General features: G+C 46.2%; 1 protein-coding gene across 8 annotated transcripts; it reads left to right on the top strand.

The window, feature by feature from the left end:
- The first annotated feature begins 162 nt into the window (after positions 1 to 162).
- On the top strand, positions 163 to 27449 carry LOC110530214 (5'-3' exoribonuclease 1). 8 transcript variants are annotated; one of them, XM_090182116.1, is made up of 41 exons: positions 163 to 1575; positions 2343 to 2575; positions 2706 to 2803; positions 2957 to 3066; positions 3198 to 3308; positions 4388 to 4473; positions 4554 to 4641; positions 4830 to 4998; positions 5110 to 5177; positions 5364 to 5501; positions 5594 to 5751; positions 5952 to 6041; positions 6133 to 6289; positions 7678 to 7797; positions 7891 to 8060; positions 8166 to 8283; positions 8910 to 9002; positions 9107 to 9210; positions 9420 to 9551; positions 9719 to 9881; positions 10055 to 10168; positions 10490 to 10588; positions 10698 to 10813; positions 10921 to 11067; positions 11203 to 11292; positions 11734 to 11869; positions 12124 to 12180; positions 12328 to 12460; positions 19326 to 19395; positions 19596 to 19788; positions 19989 to 20075; positions 20835 to 20924; positions 21029 to 21136; positions 21918 to 21998; positions 22114 to 22239; positions 22410 to 22524; positions 24901 to 25070; positions 25203 to 25316; positions 25448 to 25553; positions 25716 to 25876; positions 26040 to 27449. In XM_090182116.1, exons 1-41 carry the CDS (start codon positions 1501 to 1503, stop codon positions 26325 to 26327), a joined length of 5082 nt encoding a protein of 1693 aa, XP_090038242.1. In that variant the 5' UTR covers positions 163 to 1500; the 3' UTR covers positions 26328 to 27449. The 8 variants fall into 8 exon arrangements, with proteins under 8 accessions (XP_090038242.1, XP_090038239.1, XP_090038241.1 ...); XM_090182113.1 differs by having other exon boundaries at positions 25203 to 25325; XM_090182115.1 differs by having other exon boundaries at positions 22111 to 22239.
- The last annotated feature ends 403 nt before the right edge of the window (positions 27450 to 27852 follow it).

Genomic DNA, 27852 nt, shown 5'->3' with positions numbered 1-27852 from the left:
TTGTGTGGTTGTGGATACTAGATGTGGTCAGAAGTTGTGAGGTTGAGGTCAAAAGTTGTGTGGTTGTGGTCACTTCTCTCTCATCATTTTGGCCCACGTGTCCTAGCAACGGTTCCGTTATGGAATCTCAATAACAACACAGAGCTTTTGTTAGAAACGAGCAGGCGATGAGTTACTAAAATTGCTCTACCAAGAGATTAGTACACACGATTTCTAAACCGTTTTTAGGATTTGACAAGCAGAGAAGTGTAGGAAGATTTAATTCCAAACTATTTTTGTCTAATTGTTGGGTTAGTGGTAAAAACGGTAGTTGTCTGGAAAATAATACATCTGCTAGCTTCTGACATGAATAACAGCAGCTAGAAAGAGACAGGCTGGGTTACTAAAACGGCTCTAGTTACACATTGGCACGCATGATTCCGAATCTGAAACGGAGAAGTAGAGGAAGATTTCATACCTTAGAAAATGTTAGTTGGAAGTGATGATGACACAATGGGGAGCCTTAGAATAGTGAGAAATAGCATGTTAGCATATTTGGGCAAAAAAAATGCCGAAAAGTTTAATAACGTAAAAAGTATAACATATATCAAAACGTTGTATACTCGAGCGAGACCATTCTGCACGTTTTGACCTTTGAACGGTGTAGTATTGAACGGTAAGAATATCTAAGCTGGGGCTCTTGCTGCGCAAGCCCCTCAATAATATTCAGCGAGAGCACTATCCAATTCTGTATATAACCCTGGATTGCTAATGTTATGTATTGGTCAATGACAGGCTTTGAAGCGACCACTCAGCCATAATCGCACTCCGTTCAGAAGGAATTCATGGAATTCTACAGTATTTCATTTAAATGTTTATGGGACAAAATTATATGCATTTAAGTATGTTTTTGATGTAGTGGGGAAAGTAACATGAGTACTTTCAAATGTGTATGTAATAGAAGAAACGTAGACAATAACAAATGTAGACAAACATAAATGCATTTCTAAAGCTCCCACAACATTACATTGGTGGGCGAGTGCCAAGATGGAGGCGCGAAGACTTCAAAACAGCACCCCCTGTTAGACATCTAGTGTATATTTAAATGATTGGAGATGGGCTCTTTCCTTGTGCTGACGTGGAACCAATAAATACTAACTGCCAGTCTCGACGGAATTTTTTAAATGATTGCACAGGAATGAAAGCGTCAAACGAAAAGAAAAACAAAGGCCATATTTGTTAGAAGTTTTTTTAAATTTTTATAAAGCGTGTTTTATTAATAGTTGTTAAAATACTAGCTAATCAGTCACAGAGTAGGCCTGTGTTACTATTTTCTGTTTGAGAGCTGGCATTTTGGTTATTTCGTTATTGATTCCACCCGGACTGTTTTACTGGCTGTACAGTTCCATTCTACCGAACGGAATCCCCAGTAGCAGAAGCAACTTCTCATGTTACTTTACGCATCTCTTATACCCTTGCATTTGTATTAATTTAACCCCAAATTAAGAGTTTGTGGTCAAGATGGGAGTGCCGAAATTCTACCGATGGATTTCTGAAAGATACCCTTGCCTGAGTGAAGTTGTCAAGGAACATCAGGTATGATATCCGTAGCCTATTTTTTTGCTACCTAGTAAGCGAATATTACTGTTGCAGGTAACTAGTCAAGCTATCAAGCTACATATAGCAGGCCCATAACAGTTTCACCTTCACGTATCGATGTTTCCACTCTGCCCTTACGCGCTACTCATAGCTATGATTTATTATTAATAAACCAACGTTGTAGTTACAAATACACCTGCAGTTAGCTAACTGACGGTACATTAATATTTACCAACTCATTTAGCTACGTGTTTGACTCAATTTACCTTCTAGGTAGCTAATTAGTTAGCTAGTTTGCGTGCTACTACTACTTGCTATCAGCTCCAGTTAGATGTCATAACAAATAGCCTAGTGAATACGGCAGGCCTATATTAGTTTAGATGAGGAACGCTCAATTCTGTTCTCTTTATCGAGGCGGAGTTGATTTTATGCTTTGTTTGGTTTGTCAAGTAAATAGAACGTTATTCTGAATAACAAATATTGTAGTCGTCGACCAGATGTAACAGTTTTACTACCGAGATCACCAGTGCCAGATTAGCCCACATTTGTTGGCAGGTTTGCAAGATGCATTAGTGGAATATTGACCAAGAGTCCATATCTGTTTCCAATCAATCCCACTAGATCTTTTTTATTTTTTTTTATCCTCAACTCATAAATACACTCCCTCCATTATTCAAGTATTGATGCTATTGCCTTCTTATATGGATAGTAGACAGAGCAGTTGGCCCATCTGTCTGACACACCCCTTTACCTCTCTCTTAAAGATCCCAGAGTTTGACAACCTCTACCTGGATATGAATGGCATCATCCACCAGTGCTCCCACCCCAACGATGAGGACGTCCACTTCCGTATCTCGGAGGAGAAGATCTTTGCGGACATCTTCCACTACCTGGAGGTGCTGTTCAGGATCATCAAGCCCAGGAAGGTGTTCTTCATGGCCGTGGACGGAGTGGCTCCCCGGGCCAAGATGAACCAGCAGAGAGGCAGGAGATTCAGGTAAAGATCATGATGATAACAACTGCCTTTGTACTTTATGTGCTGTGTCTGTGACCGAGTGGCATAGCGATGGATCACGCAATGTCATAACTCAATCAACCAATCAGTCACTTATATGTTTCTTGTGAAGGTCGGCCAAAGAAGCAGAGGACAAGATAAAGAAAGCCCTTGAGAAAGGAGAGGTCCTACCCTCTGAGGCCCGCTTTGACTCCAACTGCATCACACCTGGTATGTAGCCTCCTACACGATCCATCACTTCTCCACCAATCTGTCCACTCATACCTCTCATCCAATTCCTAGGGCTTCAGGTTGTCCTTCCTGTTTTAGTCTGTTCTTCAGTTTTGTGCCTACTGAATACGATCCATCATGTCTCTCCTGTAGGGACGGACTTCATGGCCAGGCTACAGGAGCAGCTCAAGTATTTTGTCAACAGCAAACTATCCACAGATAATGCCTGGAAAGGAGTTAACGTCTACCTTTCCGGACATGAGGTGAGGACGGGCACACGGCGTGTGTGTCAGTGTGCACATTTTGTTTGATTAGATGTCATATGTGAATGAGTGACATTGACTCTACATGCGTTGTAACTGTCTGTGACTGTGACCCTCTGTTTCCCTCCCAGACTCCAGGAGAAGGAGAACACAAGATCATGGAGTTTATCCGCAGGGAAAACTCAGAGCCAGGCCACGACCCAAACACACGCCACTGTCTCTATGGCCTGGATGCTGACCTGGTGGGTGGCCCGCGGGTTTGGGAGATACGGCATCAATGTGTGTCGGGAAGTGTGTGTGTGTGTGACATCAGAGAGATGTGTATATGGTGGCAGATGTGTATATGGTGGCAGATGTGAGTGTATATGGTGGCAGATGTGAGTGTATATGGTGGCAGATGTGAGTGTATATGGTGGCAGATGTGAGTGTATATGGTGGCAGATGTGAGTGTATATGGTGGCAGATGTGAGTGTATATGGTGGCAGACGTGAGTGTATATGGTGGCAGATGTGAATGTATATGGTGGCAGACGTGAGTGTATATGGTGGCAGATGTGTATATGGTGGCAGACGTGAGTGTATATGGTGGCAGACGTGAGTGTATATGGTGGCAGACGTGGGTGTATATGGTGGCAGACGTGGGTGTATATGGTGGCAGACGTGGGTGTATATGGTGGCAGACGTGAGTGTATATGGTGGCAGACGTGAGTGTATATGGTGGCAGACGTGAGTGTATATGGTGGCAGACGTGAGTGTATATGGTGGCAGACGTGAGTGTATATGGTGGCAGCCGTGAGTGTATATGGTGGCAGCCGTGAGTGTATATGGTGGCAGCCGTGAGTGTATATGGTGGCAGACGTGAGTGTATATGGTGGCAGACGTGAGTGTATATGGTGGCAGACGTGAGTGTATATGGTGGCAGACGTGAGTGTATATGGTGGCAGACGTGAATGTCTATGTATGTCTGTAATCCAGGGGTGTCCAACATATGGCTAGCAAATCCGATCTGGCTAGCAAATCAGATCTGGCCCGCAAGCGTGGTCCAATCCGGCCTGCAGATGGGTTGAGTTTAAAAAAAAAAAATGAATATTTTTATTATATTTTGGGGAGGGGGATGAATTAATATACTTTAAGTGACTAAAATCAGATCGAAATTGTATAGAAATGAAGACCAAATTGAAGTCAGAATGCGGCCACTGGGGCAAAATGAGTTTGACGCCCTTTGCTGTAATCAGTCAATTACCGTGACAGAATTCTACTGTTGTTTCATTCGTATTAATTAAGGTGTGTTGTATTAACTACAGTCTCTTTCTCTACTACAGATGATGTTAGGTCTGACCAGCCACGAGCCACACTTCTCCCTACTCAGAGAAGAGGTCCGCTTTGGAGGGAAGAAAAACCAGAAGAGGTGTGTCTGGTGTGCAAGAGAGCGCGCTGTCTGTGTGTGTGAGTGAGACAGAGTTATATGTATGTATTCCCCTCCTGCAGAATAACAGCTCCAGAGGAGACAACCTTCCATCTACTGCACCTGTCACTATTTAGGGAGTACATAGACTACGAGTTCTCTGAAGTTAAGGTAAGACAAACACTTACTCCCACAGAATACAATTCTGCTTCAGTGTGACAAATACAGTAGATGCATATCTACTTGCTTACTGATAAGTGACTAACACAGTATAAATTCTCTATGAATGGTTTGAATAACAATGTCATATGATTGGTTGGTCCTCACAGTAAGATGTCTGATGATTGGTTGTTTAACAGAACAAGATCTCGTTTGAGTACGACCTGGAGCGAATCATCGACGACTGGATCCTAATGGGCTTCCTGGTGGGGAATGACTTCATCCCTCACCTTCCTCATCTTCACATCAACCAAGACGCCCTGCCTCTCCTCTACCGCACCTACATCAGTGTGCTGCCAACGCTGGGAGGTGAGAACACTCACACACCGTACTCGGACAACACACAATCCACACATACAACCTTTTATTTGCGTACTGGCTGGAGAAATTAATTTGCTTCTTTATATTTGACCCATGCAGGGTACTTGAATGAGAATGGCCACCTGAACCTGGGCAACTTTGAGAAGTACCTGGAGAAACTGTCCGAGGTGGGAGAGACCAGTAAACATCCACAAATCAGTGGAATTATTTCATTACCATGCATTTATGATTGTGACGCATGTCTTGCTCTCTTTCTTTCTCTCTCTCGATACCTGTTTTGCAATCTCTCTCTCTCTCTCTCTCTTCGTCCCTTCATCTTTATCCCCTTTTCCCGCTCTCTTCCTCTGCCCCAGTTTGACAGGGAGCACTTCAACGAGGTGTTTGTGGATCTCAAGTGGTTTGAGAGTAAGGTTGGCAACAAGTACCTGAACGAGGCCGCGGGACTGGCAGCAGAGGAGGCTCACAGCAAGGACGCCAGGAGGAAAGACCCGGTGAGACATGCGCCTGCAATGCACACGCAGAGATCCTTCCAATACAGATGCGTGTCTTGAAATCCATATTCAATGTCTGTGTGTGTGTGCAGGACTCTCTGCGTCTAACTACTCTGGATGGCGGGAAGGACCGAGCCCCTGGTCGAGGTTTTGAGGAGGATGGTGAAGAAGAGGACATGTTTGAGGCAGAGTTCAGACAGTACAAACGCACCTACTACATGACCAAGATGGGAGTGGAGGTGGTCTCAGAGTTAGTATACCTCATCAGTGTCTCCCCCAAAATACTCAAAATATTTTCCCACAACCTCGAACGATCCTGAAATGCTCTTAGAAAAGTTTGTTTCCCCAAACGGAGCTGAACTTGTATGATTTTTCTAGTTTATAACTTAAGACAATGGCATTGTAGAGCACGACGCTCGTTTAAACTTTTGTTGTTTGTATTGTTTTCAGTGAGTTTCTAGCAAATCAGGCGTTGTGCTATGTGGAGGGAATCCAGTGGATCCTGCATTACTATTACCATGGAGTCCAGTCCTGGAGCTGGTGAGTCTCTGTCTGTCTCTCTCTGTCTGTCCCTATGTATGTCCCTCTGTCTTTCTGTGCATGCGTGTACTAAAACCTCACTCTGTCCTAGGTATTACCCTCACCACTACGCCCCGTTTCTGTCAGATGTGAGGAACATAGCCCATCTGAAGTTGACCTTTGACATGGGCAAGCCTTTCATGCCCTTCCAGCAACTACTGGGAGTCCTGCCCGCTGCCAGCAAAGACCTGCTTCCCCAGAGCTACAGGGTAACGCACACATGCAGACCTGCTTCCCCAGAGCTACAGGGTAACGCACACATGCAGACCTGCTTCCCCAGAGCTACAGGGTAACGCACACATGCAGACCTGCTTCCCCAGAGCTACAGGGTAATGCACACATGCAGACCGGCTTCCCCAGCGCTACAGGGTAACGCACACATACAGACCTGCTTCCCCAGAGCTACAGGGTAACGCACACATAAAGACCGGCTTCCCCAGAGCTACAGGGTAACGCACACATACAGACCGGCTTCCCCAGAGCTACAGGGTAACGCACACATACAGACCGGCTTCCCCAGCGCTACAGGGTAACGCACACATACAGACCGGCTTCCCCAGCGCTACAGGGTAACGCACACATACAGACCGGCTTCCCCAGCGCTACAGGGTAACGCACACATACAGACCGGCTTCCCCAGCGCTACAGGGTAACGCACACATACAGACCGGCTTCCCCAGCGCTACAGGGTAACGCACACATACAGACCGGCTTCCCCAGCGCTACAGGGTAACGCACACATACAGACCGGCTTCCCCAGCGCTACAGGGTAACGCACACATACAGACCGGCTTCCCCAGCGCTACAGGGTAACGCACACATACAGACCGGCTTCCCCAGCGCTACAGGGTAACGCACACATACAGACCGGCTTCCCCAGCGCTACAGGGTAACGCACACATACAGACCTGCTTCCCCAGAGCTACAGGGTAACGCACACATACAGACCTGCTTCCCCAGCGCTACAGGGTAACGCACACATACAGACCTGCTTCCCCAGCGCTACAGGGTAACGCACACATACAGACCTGCTTCCCCAGAGCTACAGGGTAACGCACACATAAAGACCGGCTTCCCCAGAGCTACAGGGTAACGCACACATACAGACCTGCTTCCCCAGAGCTACAGGGTAACGCACACATACAGACCTGCTTCCCCAGAGCTACAGGGTAACGCACACATAAAGACCGGCTTCCCCAGAGCTACAGGGTAACGCACACATAAAGACCGGCTTCCCCAGAGCTACAGGGTAACGCACACATACAGACCGGCTTCCCCAGAGCTACAGGGTAACGCACACATACAGACCGGCTTCCCCAGAGCTACAGGGTAACGCACACATAAAGACCGGCTTCCCCAGAGCTACAGGGTAACGCACACATACAGACCGGCTTCCCCAAAGCTACAGGGTAACACACACATACAGACCGGCTTCCCCAGAGCTACAGGGTAATGCACACATACAGACCGGCTTCCCCAGAGCTACAGGGTAACGCACGCATGCAGACCTGCTTAGCAGCATTGTGGCGACCTATGACATGTACACTTTCTCATAACACACCCGCATTCCGATACCTCCGTTTTGTTCTGTCCACAGCACCTGATGACATCAGAGAATTCTAGCATCATTGAGTATTACCCTCTGGACTTCAAGACGGACCTCAATGGGAAACAGCAGGAGTGGGAGGCTGTGGTGCTCATCCCCTTCATCGACGAGGTGCACACGGACGTCATTCGGTGACCTACTTCATCCCCGCGTGACTTTTTTTATTCTGACTTTACTTATTTATTTGCGTGTTTTGCTTTCCAGGGATGTTTGCTCGCTGCGATGGAGCCTTATAACGATCACATGACCAAGGCTGAGAAGGCCCGTAACCGCCACACCGAGTGTGCTGTGTACAGCTACCACGCTGAGCTAGACTACCCTTACACCTCCACCCTGCCTGAACTGTTCCCCAACATCATGCATTGCCATGTCAGGTGAGACACACGCTGAACGTACACGCGCGCACACACACACACACACACACTGAACACACTACTTCCACGAGGCTAAGATACTGTAACGTGATTGGTGGTTTCCAGGGTGACATCGGTTCCCATGGACGCGTGGCACGTGTCGTTGAGCCACGTGGGGCGCAGCGACAACAGCAGCCAGCTCTACTTCCTTGGCTTCCCCACCCTGCAGCACATCAGACACAAGGTACAATAGACGGGCCGACAGACAATGAGACGGAGTGTGAATCGGGAACACGTGATCTGAGAGCAACACAAAACGTCTAATCAAATGGAACACTATAATATCATGTGCTGTGTCTCTGTTCAGGAAACACGCTGACAGCGTTCTGCCACTAATCACACTCCACAGTCAGTCTTCACACAAGGCACGGGGCCAACAGTCCCAAGATTATTTGTCAATAAAGATGCTGCATGCTCAAGATCTAGTTACGTAAACGGTCACTCATTAATCCAAGCCCTCGAAGTGTGGCCGGAGAGATATATACAAGCTAGATCTGTTTTGAGGATTTTCTAAAGCTAGCCAGCTTCAGTTAGCTTCACGTTCCATTATGTCGCACGCGGCTAGTCGAACGATGAACTTTTTATTGAGACGAGGCTAGAACGTCAATCCGTTGGCGAGTCGGTGTCACATTTTCATTTTGCCCGAAAATCACAATGAAAGAACTGAGGTCTCATTGAACCAGGAGATGACATTTTTTTTAAACGTGGCTGCATTTACAACCCCAGTATTGACTGTGTATTGGCCGTCTTGGCATCGGAATACTTCTGTGTATGTTTCATATGTAGATGTGCTCCCCCCCGTCTTTATAGTTCTATAAGAAGAAGCACGGAGTGGTGGTGTTCCAGCAGAGCAGCCGAGGAGAGAACATGATGCTGGAGATCATACGTAGCAAAGAGGAACCCGTGAGTGTAGATGCGTGCACACGGTCTTGTTTCTATGAAGAGCCGACGACTGTGTTGGGTCTGTGTCTGGAGCAGAAACGGTAGATGTTGTTTCTCTCTCTCAGGTGTGTGGCGATGTGGCGGCCCTGGTCCTGGGTTGCTCGCTGTTTGTCAACTGGCCCCACCTAGAGGAGGCCAGGGTGACAGCGGTGTCTGACGGGGAAAGCAAGTAAGAGTCACTGAGTTCTACTCGTGCCTAAAATAGATGGCAGTATTACACCCGGACCGTCACTCAAAACCCTTTATGCCTCTGGCTCTGCCGTTCATTCACTTCTCTTTCGACCGTTACTTTGAAGAACACCGAGTCGTTGACATTCATCGGTCTACCTCAAACACTCCTTTCCCTTACTACTTCTACATCACACCCCCCCCTCTCAGGTTCTTCCTGGAGGAGCCGGCGGGAGTGCAGAAGCTGTATGACCGGGACTCACCCCCCCCCACCAAGGTCACCTACCTCAGTGACAAGGAGCAGAAGGACTGGGTGAAGGATGTCCAGGGCATCACTGAGCAGTAAGGATCCGTTTGTTAAAAACCTAAGTTTTGTTATCAAAGGGTAAGATTTATTTAACCAAGATGTCCCATTGTGGTCAGAGCTGATAAGACCACTTGGCCAAGGGGGACTTTGGCAGACCTCTCTCCTCCTTACCTAAATACATCTCAATCTCTTCTCCTCTCAGTTTCAGTAAGCGTAAGGGCATCGTGGTGAATGAGACGGCGGTGGTGTTGTATGCCCAGCTGCTGACAGGCAGGAAGTATGTACCTGGGCAGAGCGGACAGGTGCACCTGGAGAAACAGTGGTCCAAGCAGATAATGCCCTTCGCCTACCAGACCATTGTCAAGGTAGGCACACGCATACAGAGATGTACATAGGAAGACACACATACTACACACGCATACCTCACATTCCTCGCTCTCTTCTCTCCTCCTTCGCTCGCTCTCTTCTCTCCTGCGCTCTCCTCCTTTGCTCTCTCTCTCTGTCTCTCTGTCTGTCTCTCTTGGTCTGTCTCTCTCAGGATATCAAGGCCTTTGACTCGTCGTCGACTCGCTTCCAGACCCTGGAGGAGCTGTTTCCCCCGACGACCACAGTGTTCATGGTGGGGAACCCCTACTACGGAGCCATGGGAGAGGTCTGTACCGCTTCCAGTCTCTACTTCCTGTCTGAGCCTTACACACTTCCTTATTGACTTGGAATCATCAGTATTGGGGACTCTTGAAGAGTACTGGTACACGTTAGGGGTTTAGGCTTGCTGCTTTTTGTGACCTTGAATTTGAATATCTAGTCTTGCAAATAAATATTTGTCAAAACAAAATGTAAAATGTATGCACTTTTAGATGTGATATAGAGAAATAATATTTAATGTGATGTATTGGACATTTTTGGGGGGCTTAATCTGTTGCATTGCATATCTTTGACTTTTCAATAACATGATTTGCTCTTGGACACACAGGTGCAAGAGTCTAGTGACGTCATCAAAGAGGGACGAGTGTGGGTAGTGTTCACGGTGCCCTGTGAACCACCAATGGAAGCCTTAATACAGAACCAGCATGTAAGTCAATCTCAAAACGACACATCTCTCACACTCCTCCTCGCCCTGCCCCACCACATGACCAAACGTGTGTGCCGTTGCTAAGCTTACTCCCTCCCTTCCCTGGTAGAAATACTGTGTGAAGTACAGTCCCGGCTACGTTCTGGCCTCTCGCCTCGGCATCACCAGCTACCTCGTCTCCAGATTCTCCGGCAGCATCTTCGTCGGCAGAGGATCCAAGAAGAAGTGAGTGAACACCTCTGAAATGGACGTCTATTTCCCATTTAGTGTACTACTTTTGACCAGAGCCGTGTAGGTTGAATAAACCATGTGACGCGCTCTCCCTCCCTCAGTCCCCATGGGGAGCAGAAGGCTAACGTGGGTCTGAACCTGAAGTTCAATAAGAAGAATGAGGAGGTGCCAGGTTACACCAAGAGAACTGAGAAGGAGTGGCTCTACTCTGACGCTGTGGAGGAGCTGATGTCTGAGTACCTGGATAGGTGTGTGTGTGTGTGTCCTTGTGTGTTTTTCTCTGCATTTATGAAACTGTGTTGTCTGTATGTGTGAAACTGCGAACGTGTGCATGTGTTCTTATTTGTGTGCGTGTGTAACCTGCATTGTGTCTCCTCCTGTAGGTTCTCCGAAGTGTTTGACCTGGTCTCCAGGAACAGTCACGACGATGTCTTCTACGAGGACGACATCTGGCCTGCGGAGTACGAGAACGGGTAACATTCATGCACTCACATTTAAGATTTGCACTCAACAATCATAATTTACACTGTCATACACTCATAACAGTTAAATCTGTATGCTTGTAACACTTACTCAAGTTCAGTTATCTCGAAGGCCCAGTGCAGTCACAATGACTTATTTTTTTCCTGTCTGACCACTCCGACTGTCCTACCAAAATACTTGCTTGAGAAATGTTTTTCTTTTTGACCATTTAAAAAAAAAATGGAAATCTATTACCATAAGGTACTGTAATGTTACCTAGAAATGGTTTGATATTGAGATGAAAACGGCTGCATTGGGCCTTTAAACGCTCATGTAAAACACTTGGAGGACGTTTTAATATATGTAACAAGGCAGAGGTAGATCATAACAGTTGTAGGAATACTGAAGATGGTGGTGATGGTAGTTGTGATGGGGATGGTTTTACGGTGCAGCTCGGAGAAGGTGAAGGAGATCACTTCCTGGTTGAAGACCCACCCAGTCGCCGACATCGCCCGCGCATCATGTGACCTGCAGATCCTGGACAAGGCCATCGTGGAGCGGATCGAGGAGGAGGTGGTGAAGGCTAAGGTAACTCAGTGGGGGGGGCGTCAATCATTTAGCTGTTCTGTCCGTCAATCATCTCTCTGTCGATCATTTGTCATTTATTTACTCCTACTCGCTTTCTATCAGGAAATCCCCTCTAACCTCATTTTTATGTCAATCAATAATATAGATGTATGCATATGCAGACTACTACTCAACAAGCCCTTTACTGTCAGTGACTAATCTACTTTCTTTTTTTAGTGTTCATGTAGTGACTCTTACCTCCGTCTGTTTCTCAGGTGAAGAAGAGCAGCGAGAAAGTACGTGTTACTGTGAAGCCACGTTTGCTCTTCAGGGTGAGTTCGTCACTTTCCGGTTTTTGTTGTTGCGTGTATTTTTCTAGATTGAGTGAAAATGACATTGGCTCCAAACAGCGCAAGGGTTCAGAGTTCCAACAATTCCAACTCCACACCTCTCTAACCTGTGTGTGTCCCTCCCTCCAGCCCTTAGAGCAGCAGCACGGTGTGGTCCCTGACCCGGATGCAGAGTACCACCTGTTTGACCGAGTGGTCAACGTCAGAGAGAGCTTCTCTGTCCCCCTCGGCCTCAGGGGAACCGTCATCGGTATCAAGGCAGGTGAGTGGTCGCACGCGCACCCAAACGCACACTCACTCACTCTTTCTCTCGTATACAGTGCGTGAAAGTATTCAGACCCCTGGACTTTTTCCACATTTTGTTACATTACAGCCTTATTCTAAAATTGATTAAATTATCCGCCCCCCCCTGATTATTCTACACACAATACCCCATGATGACATAGCGAAAACATTTTTTTTTTAAAAATGTTTGCTAATTTATTACAAATTTTAAAAAGCTACCTTATTAAAAGTATGAGGTCACTTAGAAATGTCCTTGTTTTTGAATGAAAAGCATTGAGCAAGAGGACAAGTATATTAGTGTCTAGTTTGAGAAACAGACGCCTCACAAGTCCTTAACTGGCAGCTTCATTAAATAGTACCCGCAAAGCACCAGTCTCAACGGCAACAGTGAAGAAGCGACCCCGGGATGCTGGCCTTCTAGGAAGAGTTGCAAAGAAAAAGCCATATCTCAGACTGGCCAATAAAAAGAAAATATTAAGATGGGCAAAATAACAGACACTGGACAGAGGAACTCTGCCTAGAAGGCCAGCATCCCGGAGTCACCTCTTCACTGTTGACGTTGAGACTGGTGTTTTGCGGGTACTATTTAATGAAGCTGCCAGTTGAGGACTTGAGGCGTCTGTTTCTCAAACTAGACACTCTCCTTAATGCAACTGCTGTGTCAGATTTAAAAAAAAATTTACGGACAAAGCAAACCATGCAATAATCTGAGACGGTGCTCAGAAAATAAATGAAATTATCCGCCATGTTGGAGTCAACAGAAACCAGAAATCACATTATAAATATTCCCTTACGCTTTGATCTTCATCAGAATGCACTCCCAGGAATCCTAGTTCCACAATAAATGCTTGATTTGTTCGATAATGTCCATTATTTATGTCCAAGTAGCTACTAAGTTAGGGCGTTAGGTACACATATCCAAACGCTTGTGCAGGTCCAGCATGACTTCGGACAAAAACTTCAAAAAGTTATATTACAGGTCGAAGAAACATTTCAAACTAAGTACAGAATCCATCATTAGGATGTTTTTAACATATCGCTTCAATAAAGTTCCAACCGGAGTATTCCTTTGTGTCTTGATGAGTAACAGAACGCAAGTGGATACCATGAGGAATGCGCGTGATCAGAAAATGGCTGACTGCCAGACACCTGACTGATTCTGCTATCATTCACTCCCACAACATCATAGAAGTCTCATTATAATTTATATTGATGGTTGACATCTAGTGGAACCCCTAGGCACTGCAACAACATATCTCAACAGGATTTCATTGGGGACTCTGGTGAACACAGACAAAGCTCAGATTTCTGACTTCCTGTTTTGATTTCTTCTCAGGATTTTGCCTGCCAATATGAGTTCTGTTATACTCAGACATCATTCAAACAGTTTTAGAAACTTTAGTGTTTTCTATCCAATACACTGTGATCACTTGGCTACATAGCTGATGCCTGCTGGACTTTCCATTAATCACGGTACTCCATTCTGTTTGTTTATGTTTTATCTGTCGGCCCCAGCCGCACTCAGGCTCTGTGTGTAGTTAATCCGACCCTCTCTGCCTAGTCAACGCCATTTTACCTGCTGTTGTTGTGCTAGCTGATTAGCTGTTGTTGTCTCACCTACTGTTTTAGCTAGCTCTTCCAATCAACACCTGTGATTACTGTATGCCTCGCTGTATGTCTCTCTCAAATGTCAATATGCCTTGTATACTGTTGTTCAGGTTAGTTATCATTGTTTTAGTTTACAATGGAGCCCCTAGTTCCACTCTTCATACCCCTGATACCTCCTTTGTCCCACCTCCCACACATGCGGTGACCTCACCCATTACAACCAGCATGTTCAGAGATACAACCTCTCTTATCATCACCCAGTGCCTGGGCTTACCTCCGCTGTACCCGCACCCCACCATACCCCTGTCTGCGCATTATGCCCTTAATATATTCTACCATGCCCAGAAATCTGCTCCTTTTATTCTTTGTCCCCAACGCTCTAGGCGACCAGTTTTGATAGCCTTTAGCCGCACTCTCATACTACTCCTCCTTTGTTCCGCGTGGGATGTGGAGGTAAAACCCAGGCCCTGCATGTCCCCAGGCACCCTCATTTGTTGACTTCTGTGATCGAAAAAGCCTTGGTTTCATGCATGTCAACATCAGAAGCCTCCTCCCTAAGTTTGTTTTACTCACTGCTTTAGCACATTCTGCTAACCCTGATGTCCTTGCCGGGTCTGAATCCTGGCTCAGGAAGGCCACCAAAGATTCTGAGACTTCCATACCCAACTATAACATTTTCCGTCAAGATAGAACTGCCAAAGGGGGAGGAGTTGCAGTCTACTGCAGAGAGAGCCTGCAAAGTAATGTCATACTTTCCAGGTCCATACCCAAACAGTTCGAACTACTAATTTTAAAAATGACTCTCTCCAGAAATAAGTCTCTCACTGTTGCCGCCTGCTACCGACCCCCCTCAGCTCCCAGCTGTGCCCTGGACACCATTTGTGAATTGATCACCCCCCATCTAGCTTCAGAGTTTGTTCTGTTAGGTGACCTAAACTGGGATATGCTTAACACCCCGGCAGTCCTACAATCTAAGCTAGATGCCCTCAATCTCACACAAATCATCAAGGAACCCACCAGGTACAACCCTAAATCTGTAAACAAACAACATTCTTTAAAAGTAACTTCCTCACCATTTTAGATAAGCATGCTCCGTTCAAAAAAATGCAGAACTAAGAAGAGATATAGCCCTTGGTTCACTCCAGACGTGACTGCCCTCGACCAGAAAAAAAACATCCTGTGGCGGACTTCAATAGCATCGAATAGTCCCCACGATATGCAACTGTTCAGGGAAGTCAGGAACCAATACACGCAGTCAGTCAGGAAAGCAAAGGCCAGCTTCTTCAGGCAGAAATGTGCATCCTGTAGCTCTAACTCCAAAAAGTTCTGGGACACTGAAAAGTCCATGGAGAACAAGAGCACCTCCTCCCAGCTGCCCACTGCACTGAGGCACACGGTCACCACAGATAAATCCATGATTATCGAAAACTTCAACAAGCATTTCTCAACGGCTGGCCATGCCTTCCCCCTGGCTACTCCAACCTCGGCCAACAGCTCCGCCCCCCCCGCAGCTACTCGCCCAAGCCTCTCCAGGTTCTCCTTTACCCAAATCCAGATAGCAGATGTTCTGAAAGAGCTGCAAAACCTGGACCTGTACAAATCAGCTGGGCTTGACAATCTGGACCCTCTATTTCTGAAACTATCTGCCGCCAGTGTCGCAACCCCTATTACCAGCCTGTTCAACCTCTTTCATATCGTCTGAGATCCCCAAGGATTGGAAAGCTGCCGCAGTCATCCCCCTCTTCAAAGGGGGAGACACCCTGGACCCAAACTGTTACAGACCTATATCCATCCTGCCCTGCCTATCTAAGGTCTTCAAAAGCCAAGTCAACAAACAGGTCACTGACCATCTCGAATCCCACCGTACCTTCTCCGCTGTGCAATCTGGTTTCCGAGCCGGTCACGGGTGCACCTCAGCCACGCTCAAGGTACTAAACGATATCATAACCGCCATGATTAAAAGACAGTACTGTGCAGCAGTCTTCATCGACCTTGCCAAGGCTTTCGACTCTGTCAATCACTATATTCTTATCGGCAGACTCAGTAGCCTCGATTTTTCTGATGACTGCCTTGCCTGGTTCACCAACTACTTTGCAGACAGAGTTCAGTGTGTCAAATCGGAGGGCATGCTGTCCGGTCCTCTGGCAGTCTCTATGGGGGTGCCACCAGGGTTCAATTCTCGGGCTGACTCTTTTCTCTGTATATATCAATGATGTTGCTCTTGCTGCGGGCGATTCCCTGATCCACCTCTACTCAGACGACACCATTCTGTATACTTCCGGCCCGTCCTTGGACACTGTGCTATCTAACCTCCAAACGAGCTTCAATGCCATACAACACTCCTTCCGTGACCTCCAACTGCTCTTGAACGCTAGTAAAACCAAATGCATGCTTTTCAACCGTTCGCTGCATGCACCCGCACGCCCGACTAGCATCACCACCCTGGATGGTTCCGACCTAGAATATGTGGACATCTATAAGTACCTAGGTGTCTGGCTAGACTGTAAACTCTCCTTCCAGACTCATATCAAACATCTCCAATCTAAAATCAAAATCACTCTACTCAGCAAACTGGATGCAGTTTATCACAGTGCCATCCGTTTTGTTACTAAAGCACCTTATACCAACCACCACTGCGACCTGTATGCTCTAGTCTGCTGGCCCTCGCTACATATTCGTCGCCAGACCCACTGGCTCCAGGTCATCTACAATTCCATGCTAGGTAAAGCTCCGCCTTATCTCAGTTCACTGGTCACGATGGCAACACCCACCCGTAGCAAGCGCTCCAGCTCCAGTGTATCTCACTGATCATCCCTAAAGCCAACACCTCATTTGGCCGCCTTTCGTTCCAGTTCTCTGCTGCCTGTGACTGGAACGAATTGCAAAAATCGCTGAAGTTGGAGACTTTATCTCCCTCACCAACTTCAAACATCTGCTATCTGAGCAGCTAACCGATCGCTGCAGCTGTACATAGTCTATTGGTAAAAAGCCCACCCAATTTTACCTACCTCATCCCCATACTGTTTTTATTTATTTACTTTTCTGCTCTTTGGCACACCAATCTCTCTACCTGTACATGACCATCTGATCACTTATCACTCCAGTGTTAATCTGCAAAAATGTAATTATTCGCCTACCTCTTCATGCCTTTTGCACACAATGTATATAGACTCTTTTTTTTCCCCTACTGTGTTATTGACTTGTTAATTGTTTACTCCATGTGTAACTCTGTGTTGTCTGTTCACACTGCTATGCTTTATCTTGGCCATGTCGCAGTTGCAAATTAGAACTTGTTCTCAACTAGCCTACCTGGTTAAATAAAGGTGAAATAAAAAATAAATGAAAAAAATACTAATAATAAAATGCATATATTAGAAACTGAGACTGAGGAGCAGGCTGTTTACTTTAGGCACCTTATTCATCCAAGCTACTCAATACTGCCCCCCAGCCATAAAAAGTTAACACACACACTGAGGAGACCTTACAGCTTATCATAGCATCACTTATTAACCCTTTAAAGGGTTTAAGGCCGTGGTTTAACCCTCTTCATTCCACCCCTTTGAGGCCATCTGGCCTCAACAAAAGCAAAGCAACTCAAGCATAGTAATTATAATAATCACCCATAAACGGTGCATTAGATTGCAAGCAAATCCTCAGGAGATTGAGGATAGAAATACGGGTCTGAGGGATGAGGAACATGAAGTATAAACATGCCTGGCATAGCCTTGTGAAGTACCCATTTGCCAGCTGCACAGAATGCACAAATGCAAATCAGCAGAACAAGCACAGGGGCCAATAATGGGACTAAAATGGAAAACAACTTAAATCCAAACTGGCCTAGTTTATCTTTCAACCACCCAAATGGGAACCAGGATTCTTCTCCTGTGGGGGTGTAGGTGTCAGCCAACTGTGTTAATTATTTCAAAATCTCTGTCATATCAGAGTCAGGGAGATGCCTAACACATTCTGTGGGGATAATAGAATTTAGGGCCCTTCAATAACCCCCTCTTTATTTAGGATGTAGTCTAATGCCAGGCTACGCCTGGGCTTTAACAGCTTTAAGATCCTGAGCTTTAAGATCCTGAGGTGTTGGCTTGTAGATCCAATGCTGGAGGTGTGAGCTCCAGTGTCTATTAGAAATGGTACCTCTTGATCGTTGACCTTCCGAGTAATGATTGGTTCTTTGGTACCATCCAAACATATGTACTGGTGACACTGGAAAAGGGGGGTCAGGTCCTCCCTATTGTTGATTATTCTGCAGTGGGAACCACGCCTGGTTTGTTACAGGAGACTGTTGGGGCCATCCATGTTAAAACAGGTTTTAACACACACGGAGGTCTCCTGAAGAGGAGACCTTACAGTTTATCGTAACAATTTATTAACCCTTTAAAAGGTATAAGGCCTTGGTTTAAGCCTCTTCAGCCTGCTTGGAGTTTGCCAAAAGGCACCTAATGGACTCTCAGACCATGAGAAACAAGATTCACTGGTCTGATGAAACCAAGATTGATCTCTTTGGCCTGAAAGCCAAGCGTCACTTCTGGAGGAAACCTGGCACCATCCCTATGGTGAAGCATGGTGACGGCAGTAGCATGCTGTGAGGATGTTTTTCAGGGGCTGGGAGACTAGTCAGGATCGAGGGAAAGATGAACGGAGCAAAGTACAGAGATACATGATGAAAACCTGCTCCAGATCACTCAGGACCTCAGACTGGGTTGAAGTTTCACCTTCCAACAGGACAACGACCCTAACAGCCAAGACCGCACAGGAGTGGCTTTGGGACAAGTCTCTAAATGTTCTTGAGTGGCCCACCCAGAGCCCGGACTTGAACCCGATTTGAACATTTTTGGAGAGACCTGAAAATAGCTGTGCAGTGTGACTCCCCATCCAATCTAACAGAGCTTGAGAGGATCTGCAGAGAAGAATGGGAGAAACTCTCCAAATACAGGTGTGCCAAGCTTGTAGCATCATACTTAAGGATGTAATCGCTGCCAAAGGCGCTGCAACAAAGTACTGAGTAAAGGGTCTGAATACTTATGTAAATGTTATTTCAGTTTTATTACATTTGCAAAAAAATCTGAACCTGTTTTTGCTTTGTCATCATGGGTAAGGCTGTAACAAAATGTGGAAAAGTCAAGGGGTCTGAATACTTTCCGAATGCACTGTAACACACATGCGGTCAGCCTCTCGTCTTTGAACAGTCTCTAAACGGATGTTTAACCTCTCTCCCGTGGCAGCTGATCGTGAGGCCGAGGTGTTGTATGAGGTTGTTTTCGATGAAGAGTTTGCTGGTGGACTTACGATCAGGTACAGCCTCGTGTCTGTGTTTTCATATAGGCCAATGTCAAATGTTTCAAGCCTCAATCAATCGCATGTTTCCGATTTACATTGTTTATTTATTTTTTTACGTTAAGCACCGGCGTTTTTGTGAAAGGGCTATTGTGTGGTTGTGACCCTGTATCTGGGTGACTGTCGCCCACCTAACTCTGGTGTGTTTCCTACTCTAGGTGTGCGGCGGGCCGTGGCTACAGGCTGCCTCCCTGTGCCTTAATCAACCTGAGCCACGGGGGCCGTGTAGAGCAGGGCTTCCATAAACTGACCGCCGTCGTCAAGCCCCAGCCCGCCTCCTCATACCAGCACAACAAAGGACAGCTGGTCGGGCTGAACCACTCACCGCGATCACCCTTCATATCCACACAGGTTGGGACTGGAGTAGAGCATGTCCTCATAAAACAACTGGCCTAACCACTCTCTGAGTAACCAGCATAGATCAAGATGAATAGCCTCTAACTTTTTACCTCTGTTCCTCACATTTGCCTACCTTTTCTCTCTGTCCCTTCCTCTGTATGTCTTGATGTCAACCTTTCCCTCTCTCTCTTTCCCTCTGTGTCTCTCAGCAGCAGAACGGCAGACAGAACATTCTCAGGGCAGACACTCAGGGCAACAAAAACTCTGCACACAAAGCCAGCCAGAAACTGAAACCAAAGGTAAGCTCTTTCTGTGTCTCTCTCTCTTTCTGTGTCTCTCTCTTTCTGTGTCTCTCTCGCTTTCTGTCTCTCTCTCTCTCTCTCTCTGTGTGTGGCTCTCTCTCTTTCTGTCTGTTTGTGTGGGATTTACTGTATACAATATCTTATTTGTGTGGTGGTGTGTAACCTCTCTCTCGCACTCTGAATTCAATTTGCTTTATTGGCTTGACGTAACAATGTACGTAATGCCAACGGTTTCTTTGGAGATTTACAATACTACAGTACTATTAATAATCAATATTGACACAGCAACAAAAGTAATCAAGGGTAAAATAACATTGAAAAATAACAGAGGACACTGGTTGGTCTGTCAGATACTCATCTTATGGTAGGCTGCAATTTTTTATTTAACCTTTATTTAACTAGGCGAATCCCCGAGCTGTCAGTTAAGAACTAATTGTTATTTACAATGACGGCCTAGGAACAGTGGGTTAACTGCCTTGTTCAGGGGCAGAAAGACAGATTTTTATTTTGTCAGCTCGGGGATTCGATCTTGCAACCTTTCGGTTACTAGTCCAACGCTCTAACCACTAGGCTACCTGCCTCTCCAATGTAGTGCGCTGCCAACCCACAGCTCTCTGCATCCTCCCCCAACAGGACGGGTAGTCTGTTCTCATCAGAAGTCTTTGAAACATTTAAGGGTTTCCAATTTGGGGAAAGGACACTAATTGTTTTATATTTTTGACATTTTGTCTCTTTCGGTCTATGTGACGACTGCAGGGTAAAGATGAGGAGTTCAGTAACGTGTGGCAGTCTCTGCAGAGCTCTGGAATGCCCCAGAAACCACCAGCTCACTGGCAACAAGACAATGTGAGTCCATTCATAATGTTGTACCAGTGTCACCATACTCGCATTGTGATCAACCTCGTTCCTGGCTGTGTCACCTGACCATCTCTGTGTGTGTCCGTCCCCAGCCGGGTAAGTCTGCCTGGGGTACAGGGTCTCCCGGACAAGAAGGGCAGGTCCAAGGGCAACAAGGCAGGAACCAACCCCAGAGTCAACAACCGCAACCTCCCAAACCTGTGAGTCCCCACTTTATCGAACCCTAACCTTTGAACTTGAAAAACCCCTCTGTCCCTTCATCCCTAACCATTGGACTTTACACCCCTAAACATTGAGTCACAGCTCTTTTGATGCTGACTTTAGGGTCTGACCTCAGATCAGTATTTGTCTGGACAGCAGGTTAGAAAGACTACAATATTTTATCTCTAACCTGCCATGCAAAGGTACCCTTATCTCTTTTAACTAGGCCACTCAGTATCTGCATCCAGTCTTTCTTGAGAAGAATGCAGTTTTGCAGACTGTATTACCAAAGTACTTGCAGGATAGTGGCTTGTGTAAACCTAGTGGTCCAAGTCAAAAGTCTTCAGTAAAAGTTATTTAGCGCAACAGTCATTACATAAACTACCTTACACGCCTGTTCTTTCAAGCATGTGACACCTCTGAGGCTGTTACCCTGTCAGGCCACAATCAGGAGACTACAGATCCCAGCAGCTCAGGAAGTGGAGAACTACAACTCCAATCATCACCCACAGCTGTAGACCAATAGCAGGCAAGAGGCCTCATCCTCAGCCGACAGCATAGCCAGGAATCAGGACTACAAATGAACTGAAACGAGTCAATAAAATGCATTCTGCAAAAGCAGCTTTCAGTGTAGGGTTGGTTATCACCAGTGGAAGGCTGTGAGTGTAATTCAACTCAGTGAAGATGTATAATGTATTCTTCTTTTCGTTGTAAGATCTCAATGTGCAAGTATGACTTCTGTGTGGGAGAATGAGGTGTGTTAAACTTCATGTTTTATAGGGTCCTGCAGGAAGTATCAGACTTCTCAAGAGAAACGAAGATGTAAATTCTCCGTTTCCCGCTCAGAACGCTACAAAGAAGGTACACCCACAGACACACACACACACACACAGACGCGCACACCACACACGCGCACACCACACACACACACACACACACAAATATATATATATTCTTACCCACTTGTCTCCAGCAGACAGAGTTCGAGGAGTTGATCGCCAACCTGAACATCTCCAAGGGCAACGAGTCAGCTCCACCCCCTCCAGCCAAAGAGCCCACGAGCCAAACAGAGAAGCCACTTTCTCCGCAGTCGTTTGCTATGGTGGGTACTAGTACTCACTGGTTGGTGTTACGCTATAGTAGCCCACTTCAAACTCTTTTCAATTAGAATGATCTACTCCTTCCCTTGTGATTGGTTGTAGTAGTCCTGTTGTGATTTGGTTAGATATGGTCAGTTGGCTAATTGTGATTGGTTGGTTCTCCTGTGCGTAGAAGGGAACTCTGGCCCTGAAGGAGATGCTGAACATTGGCGCTGCCCCGGACTCCACTAGTCCCGCCTCCTTCAACACACAGCAGCAGAACAAGAGACGACCCACCAAGAAACTGGGTGAGTTCAACTATGTGCAACGCTACGTGTTTAGTAGAGCCTGACTGATGTTTTTTTTAGGGGGGGGGGGGGGACACCTATGGATACCGATGTACACTACATGACCAAATGCATGTCCTGCTCGTCAAACGTCTCCTTCCAAAATCAGGGACATTAATATGGAGTTGGTCCCGCTTTGCTTCGATAACAGCCTCCACTCTTCTGGGAAGGCTTCCAACCAGATGTTGGAACATTGCTGTGGGAACTGGCTTCCATTCAGCCACAAGAGCATTAGTGAGGTCGGGCACTGATGTTGGACGATTAAGTCTGGCTCGCATTCGGTGTTCCAATTCATCTCAAAGGTGTTTGATGGGGTTGAGGTCGGGGCTCTGTGCAGGCCAGTCAAGTTCTTCCACACCAATCTCGACAAACCATTTCTATATGGATCTTGCTTTGTGCACTGAGGCATTGTCATGCTGAAACAGGAAAGGGCCTTCTACAAAGTTGGAAGCACAGAATCGTCTAGAATGTCGTATTCTGTAGCGTTAAGGGGAGTCAATTAGGAAGCAGTGCGGAGAAGGATTTAGCAGAAGGGAGAGAGATGATAGGATAGAAGAGGAGAGGGTAGTGGAAGAGCGAGCGAAGATTGTGACAGCGCTTGACCATCTGCGTAGGGTCTGTGTGGTTAGTGTTGAAGGAAAAGGAAACAAAGTTGTGATCAAAGACCTGGAGAGGGTTTCAGTGAGATTAGAAGGCAAGCAGCCTCTAGTGAAGATTAGGTCAAGTGTATTGCCTGCCTTGTGAGTTGGAGGGAATTGGGTGAGGACAAGAGGCAATGAGGGGAAAGAGAGAGTCGAAGGCAGACTATTCCTGGTTGATGTGTCAACAACTATTTGTAAATTATGAGCAGTCAGCAGTTCACGCAGCACTTAGAGTAGATGGCCTTAGATAGCAAAAAGACTACTAGACCACAGCAGATAGTCAAAAAAATATTCTGTTCACACACGGGAGTCCTCTAGCTATAGAATGACGCTCCAGCCGACGCTTGGCGTTGTGATCTTAGGCTTGTGTGTGGCTGCTCGGCCATGGAAACCCATTTCATGAAGCCCCCGACGAACGGTTCTTGTTCTGACGTTGCTTCCGGAGGCAGTTTGGAACTCGGTGGTGATGTGGCAACTGAGGACAGATTTTTTTATTATTTATTTATTTATTTATTTTTTATTTTTACATGCTACACACTTCAGCACTTGGCGGTCCCGTTCTGTGAGCTTGTGTGGCCTACCACCACTGTTGTTACTCCTAGACGTTTCTTCTTCACAATAACAGCACTTACAGCTGACCAGGGCAGCTCAAGCAGGGCTTGTTGGAAAGGTGGCATCCTATGATGAGACCATGTTGAAAGTCACTGAGCTCATCAGTAAGGCCATTCTATTGTCAATGTTTGTCTATGGAGATTGCATGGCAGTGTGCTTTATTTTATACACCTGTCGTGAACGGGTGTGGCTGAAATAGCCCAATCCACTCATTTGAAGGGGTGTCCACATTCTTTTGTATATACAGTGCTTTCGGAAAGTATTCAACCCCTTGACTTTTTCCACATTTTGTTACGTTACAGCCTTATTCTAAAATGGATTAAATTGTTTTTTCCCCTCATCAATCTACACACAAGACCCCATAATTACAAAGCAAATTACGCTTTTAGAATTTTTTGCAAATGTATTCAAATTAAAAAACATTTAATCACATTTACTTAAGTATTCAAACCCTTTACTTAGTACTTTGTTGAAGCACCTTTGGCAGCGATTACAGCCTCGAGCCGTCTTGGGTATGGCGCTACAAGCTTGACACACCTGTATTTGGGATTTTCTCCCATTCTTCTCTGCAGATTGTCTCAAGCTCTGTTAGGTTGGATGGGGAGCGTCGCTGCACAGCTATTTTCAGGTCTCCAGAGATGTTCGATCGGGTTCAAGTCCAGGCTCTGGCTGGGCCACTCAAGGACATTCAGAGATCTGTCCTGAAGCCATTCCATGGTTGTCTGGGCTGTGTGCTTAGGGTTGTTGTCCTGTTGGAAGGTGAACCTTCGCCCCAGTCTGTGGTCCTGAGCGCTCTGAAGCAGGATTTCATACGTGACATTAATGAAATCAGGAGAATGTCTGCAAGTGTTCAGATCAGCATGACATTTCCTTTTTTCACCTATTCATTAAGTATTGGTTATCCAATATCGGCTGATAATGTCAGTGAACCGATGTATCGCTCAGGCTCTGTTTTATCTGCAGGTGGAGCTATTGTGGCACTTAGTGGAGATACTGTACAACAGATATTAAACCAGTCGTTCTTCATTCCCTTTCTCCTCCTTACACCCTTAAACCTCCCCTTTTCTCCCTTCTTCCCCATCAGCGGCGACGATGGGCGACTCTGTGTTACCCGCGTCCCCTGCAGCAGCAGTCCCTCCCCTGCCGCCCCCCCAGCCCTCCTCCATGGTTCCCAGTGTGGCCTCAGAGCTGACCAGAATCTGTATGGGCCTGGGTATGGCCCCGCCTGACTTCACCTTCATGCGCAGCAGACAGGTGAGAGACACACACACACACACACACACACACACACACACACACACACACACACACACACACACACACACACACAATCTTGCATACAAGACACACACACAGGTATTCAAGCACAATCCCACTCTCTCCCAGGGTCTGCTGGTGTATCAGGTGAAGCTCTCCAGTGGTCTGGTGGTTCAAGGTCCCCAGTGTCAGTCTGAAAACGAAGCCAAAGAGAAAGCAGCTCTTTTCGCCCTGCAGCGCCTTGTGAGTGTGGTGTGTGTCCTTCCTGTATCTCTGTGTGTTTCCTCCTTTTCTTTTTATTTGGTTATGTCTATATTTCACCAGTGTCTCCATATTTGTAGATTTTCTAACCCCTCTCTCGCTGTCTCCTTCAGAATTCAGTGGGTTCTGGGTTCCCCCTGCCACCGCCTCTGTTCTCTGGGGTCGGACAGATAAGGGGACCGCCCATGGGACCCATCCCTAACATATTCGGTCAATCGGGTGAGCCCTGGCGTCATGTGGGGGGCGTCTATATTGATACTGTGTGACCTCTGGGTGCAGTAATGCCCATTCACCTTGATAGGTTTTAGACACTAATTCTGGATGTGAACCAAACGCTTTCACTGTTTCACTCTTTCTCTCTCTCTCGCTCCCTCCCTCCAGGTGGACTGTTGATGCCTCCTCAGGGGTATGGTCCCCTACACTGGGGCATGCCCCTCCCGCCTCACCAGGGCCAGCCCTTCTATGGGGGCACCTTCCCTGGCGCCCGGCCCCAGGCACCCTCCGTCCCCATCGGCTCACACAACCAGTTTGTCCCCCTGCAGGTAGGAGCTCCAGGACCTGTTTCTATAGTTCACATTAAATCACCACAACAAAAGAGTTATGCGTGCATTTATATGGCCAAAATGTGCATATTAATAGTATTTTGGGATTTCACCACAGAGAAATGACCATGATTAACTCTGCCTAACCTACGTTTATTGTCAGGTCACTAAGAAGCGCGTGTCCTCGGTCAAGAAGCCCCAGGAGTTCTGCAACGCGGCTCACAAGGCGAGGAACCAAGCCCCGGGCAGCGAATTCCCATCTCACTCCCAACCCTCCCTATCCCCGACCCCCTCCACACCCCCAAAGACCACCCAGGCAGCGGGGACCCCATCCACGCCTCAAACGCCACGCCAGAACCCCTCGGGCCAAGGCCACACCCCCGGCTCCGCCTCCAAGAGGAAACACAGGAAACTGGCGGTGAACTTCGAGGCAGCCAAAGTCCAAGAATAATCCCCTCCCCTTCCTTTTAGGTGTTGGTTTTTGGGATGGTGTTCTAATCGGTTGGGTCTCAATAGCACCCTATTCCCTGTGGTGCACTACTTTTAACCAGAGCCCTATGTAGTTGTCCTACATAGGAATAGGGTGTCATAAGTGTGTCATTTGAGATGCAGACCTTGTTCTAGATAATGGGAGGCAATAAGGTCTGATAAATCAGAATGCCGTCGTTTTTATGTTGCGTTTGCATCATGTTTGAGATGGATTTCTATTCTCACTAATCTCGCCAGACCTTGTGGTACATGGTGTCCTTCTAGTTGGTCGGTTTATGATTGGAGCCAGTAATCAAGGGCTTAATCCCTTTTAATCTTTCCCTTTGTTTGTTTCAAGTCTCTATTTTACCAAATGTATTTTATTCTGATCAAAGTATTTTGTCACAATTCTGTGTTTTAATGTCAATCGTTTGTAATTGCTAATACTAAATCAACCTACAAAATAGTCATGTGAAATCAACTTCACACGCGTTAACCAGCAATTAGGTCTCAAATACAGTATACTGACGGACAGCATACAAACACATCACTATGACAAAATTCTGGAATTTCTACTCCGCAGTATAACAACACATTTCTTCCAGTAGAAAATCATTTTGAAATTGAATTCAAATCATCTCCTTTGGGACATCACCAGGACCTCTGTTAGCTGGTTGATCCAAGCCTTAATAGAGGGAGGTTTCTGTTTTTTTCTAAATAAATTTTTGTCCACCATATTTCAATCTATGGATTTTATGCATTATTCATTAACCCACATGTACAGTCTCGAGTTTTACAAGCATATTTTTGGGTCTCGCTTTGTTTTTGCATTTGTACCTTTTGCCTCTTTCAACACGTGGTTTGAGCTACTGGGTTCTTGCTCTGTGGGTATTTTAAACGTCTGAACCAAAGCACACCTGTTGAATGTCCTATTGTTTTTTTTCTAAATTAATTTGAGAGTTTTAACAAGAAAAACCTCTACGCCCCCCGTCCCCCCCAAAAAAACTTTCAAAAACCACAAAACTAAGGAAATGTAGCTTGCTCTTTTGATGCAGGAAAGGTGCTGTACGTATCCAATGAATAAAGACATCTTTTGTTACCATGACATCGATACATTTATATATTTGTCAGCTTATTTGATTATTTTGTCATGGGATTTGGAATTTGTGTGAGTGGTAGAGATGTATAACTCATAATGCTTTCCATTAGGCATGATGTCTGAGTATAACGTGAACATGACAAAATGGCTACAAATTGTATTGGTCACATACACGTGTTTTAGCAGATGTTATTGCGGGTTTAGCGAAATGCTTGTTTTGAGCTCCGACTGCAGTAATATCTAACAATTTCACAACATACCCAATACACACATCTAAGAAAAGGAATGGAATTAAGAATATATACAGTGGGGCAAACAAGTATTTAGTCAGCCACCAATTGTGCAAGTTCTCCCACTTAAAAAGATGAGAGGCCTGTAATTTTCATCATAGGTACACTTCAACTATGAC

The sequence above is a fragment of the Oncorhynchus mykiss genome, chromosome 8 (assembly GCF_057628025.1).
Source record: "Oncorhynchus mykiss isolate SJ-2025 chromosome 8, ASM5762802v1, whole genome shotgun sequence".
Classification (NCBI taxonomy): domain Eukaryota; kingdom Metazoa; phylum Chordata; class Actinopteri; order Salmoniformes; family Salmonidae; genus Oncorhynchus; species Oncorhynchus mykiss.
Note: the sequence above shows the minus strand (reverse complement) of the source record. Positions and strands in the feature narration are given on the sequence as shown.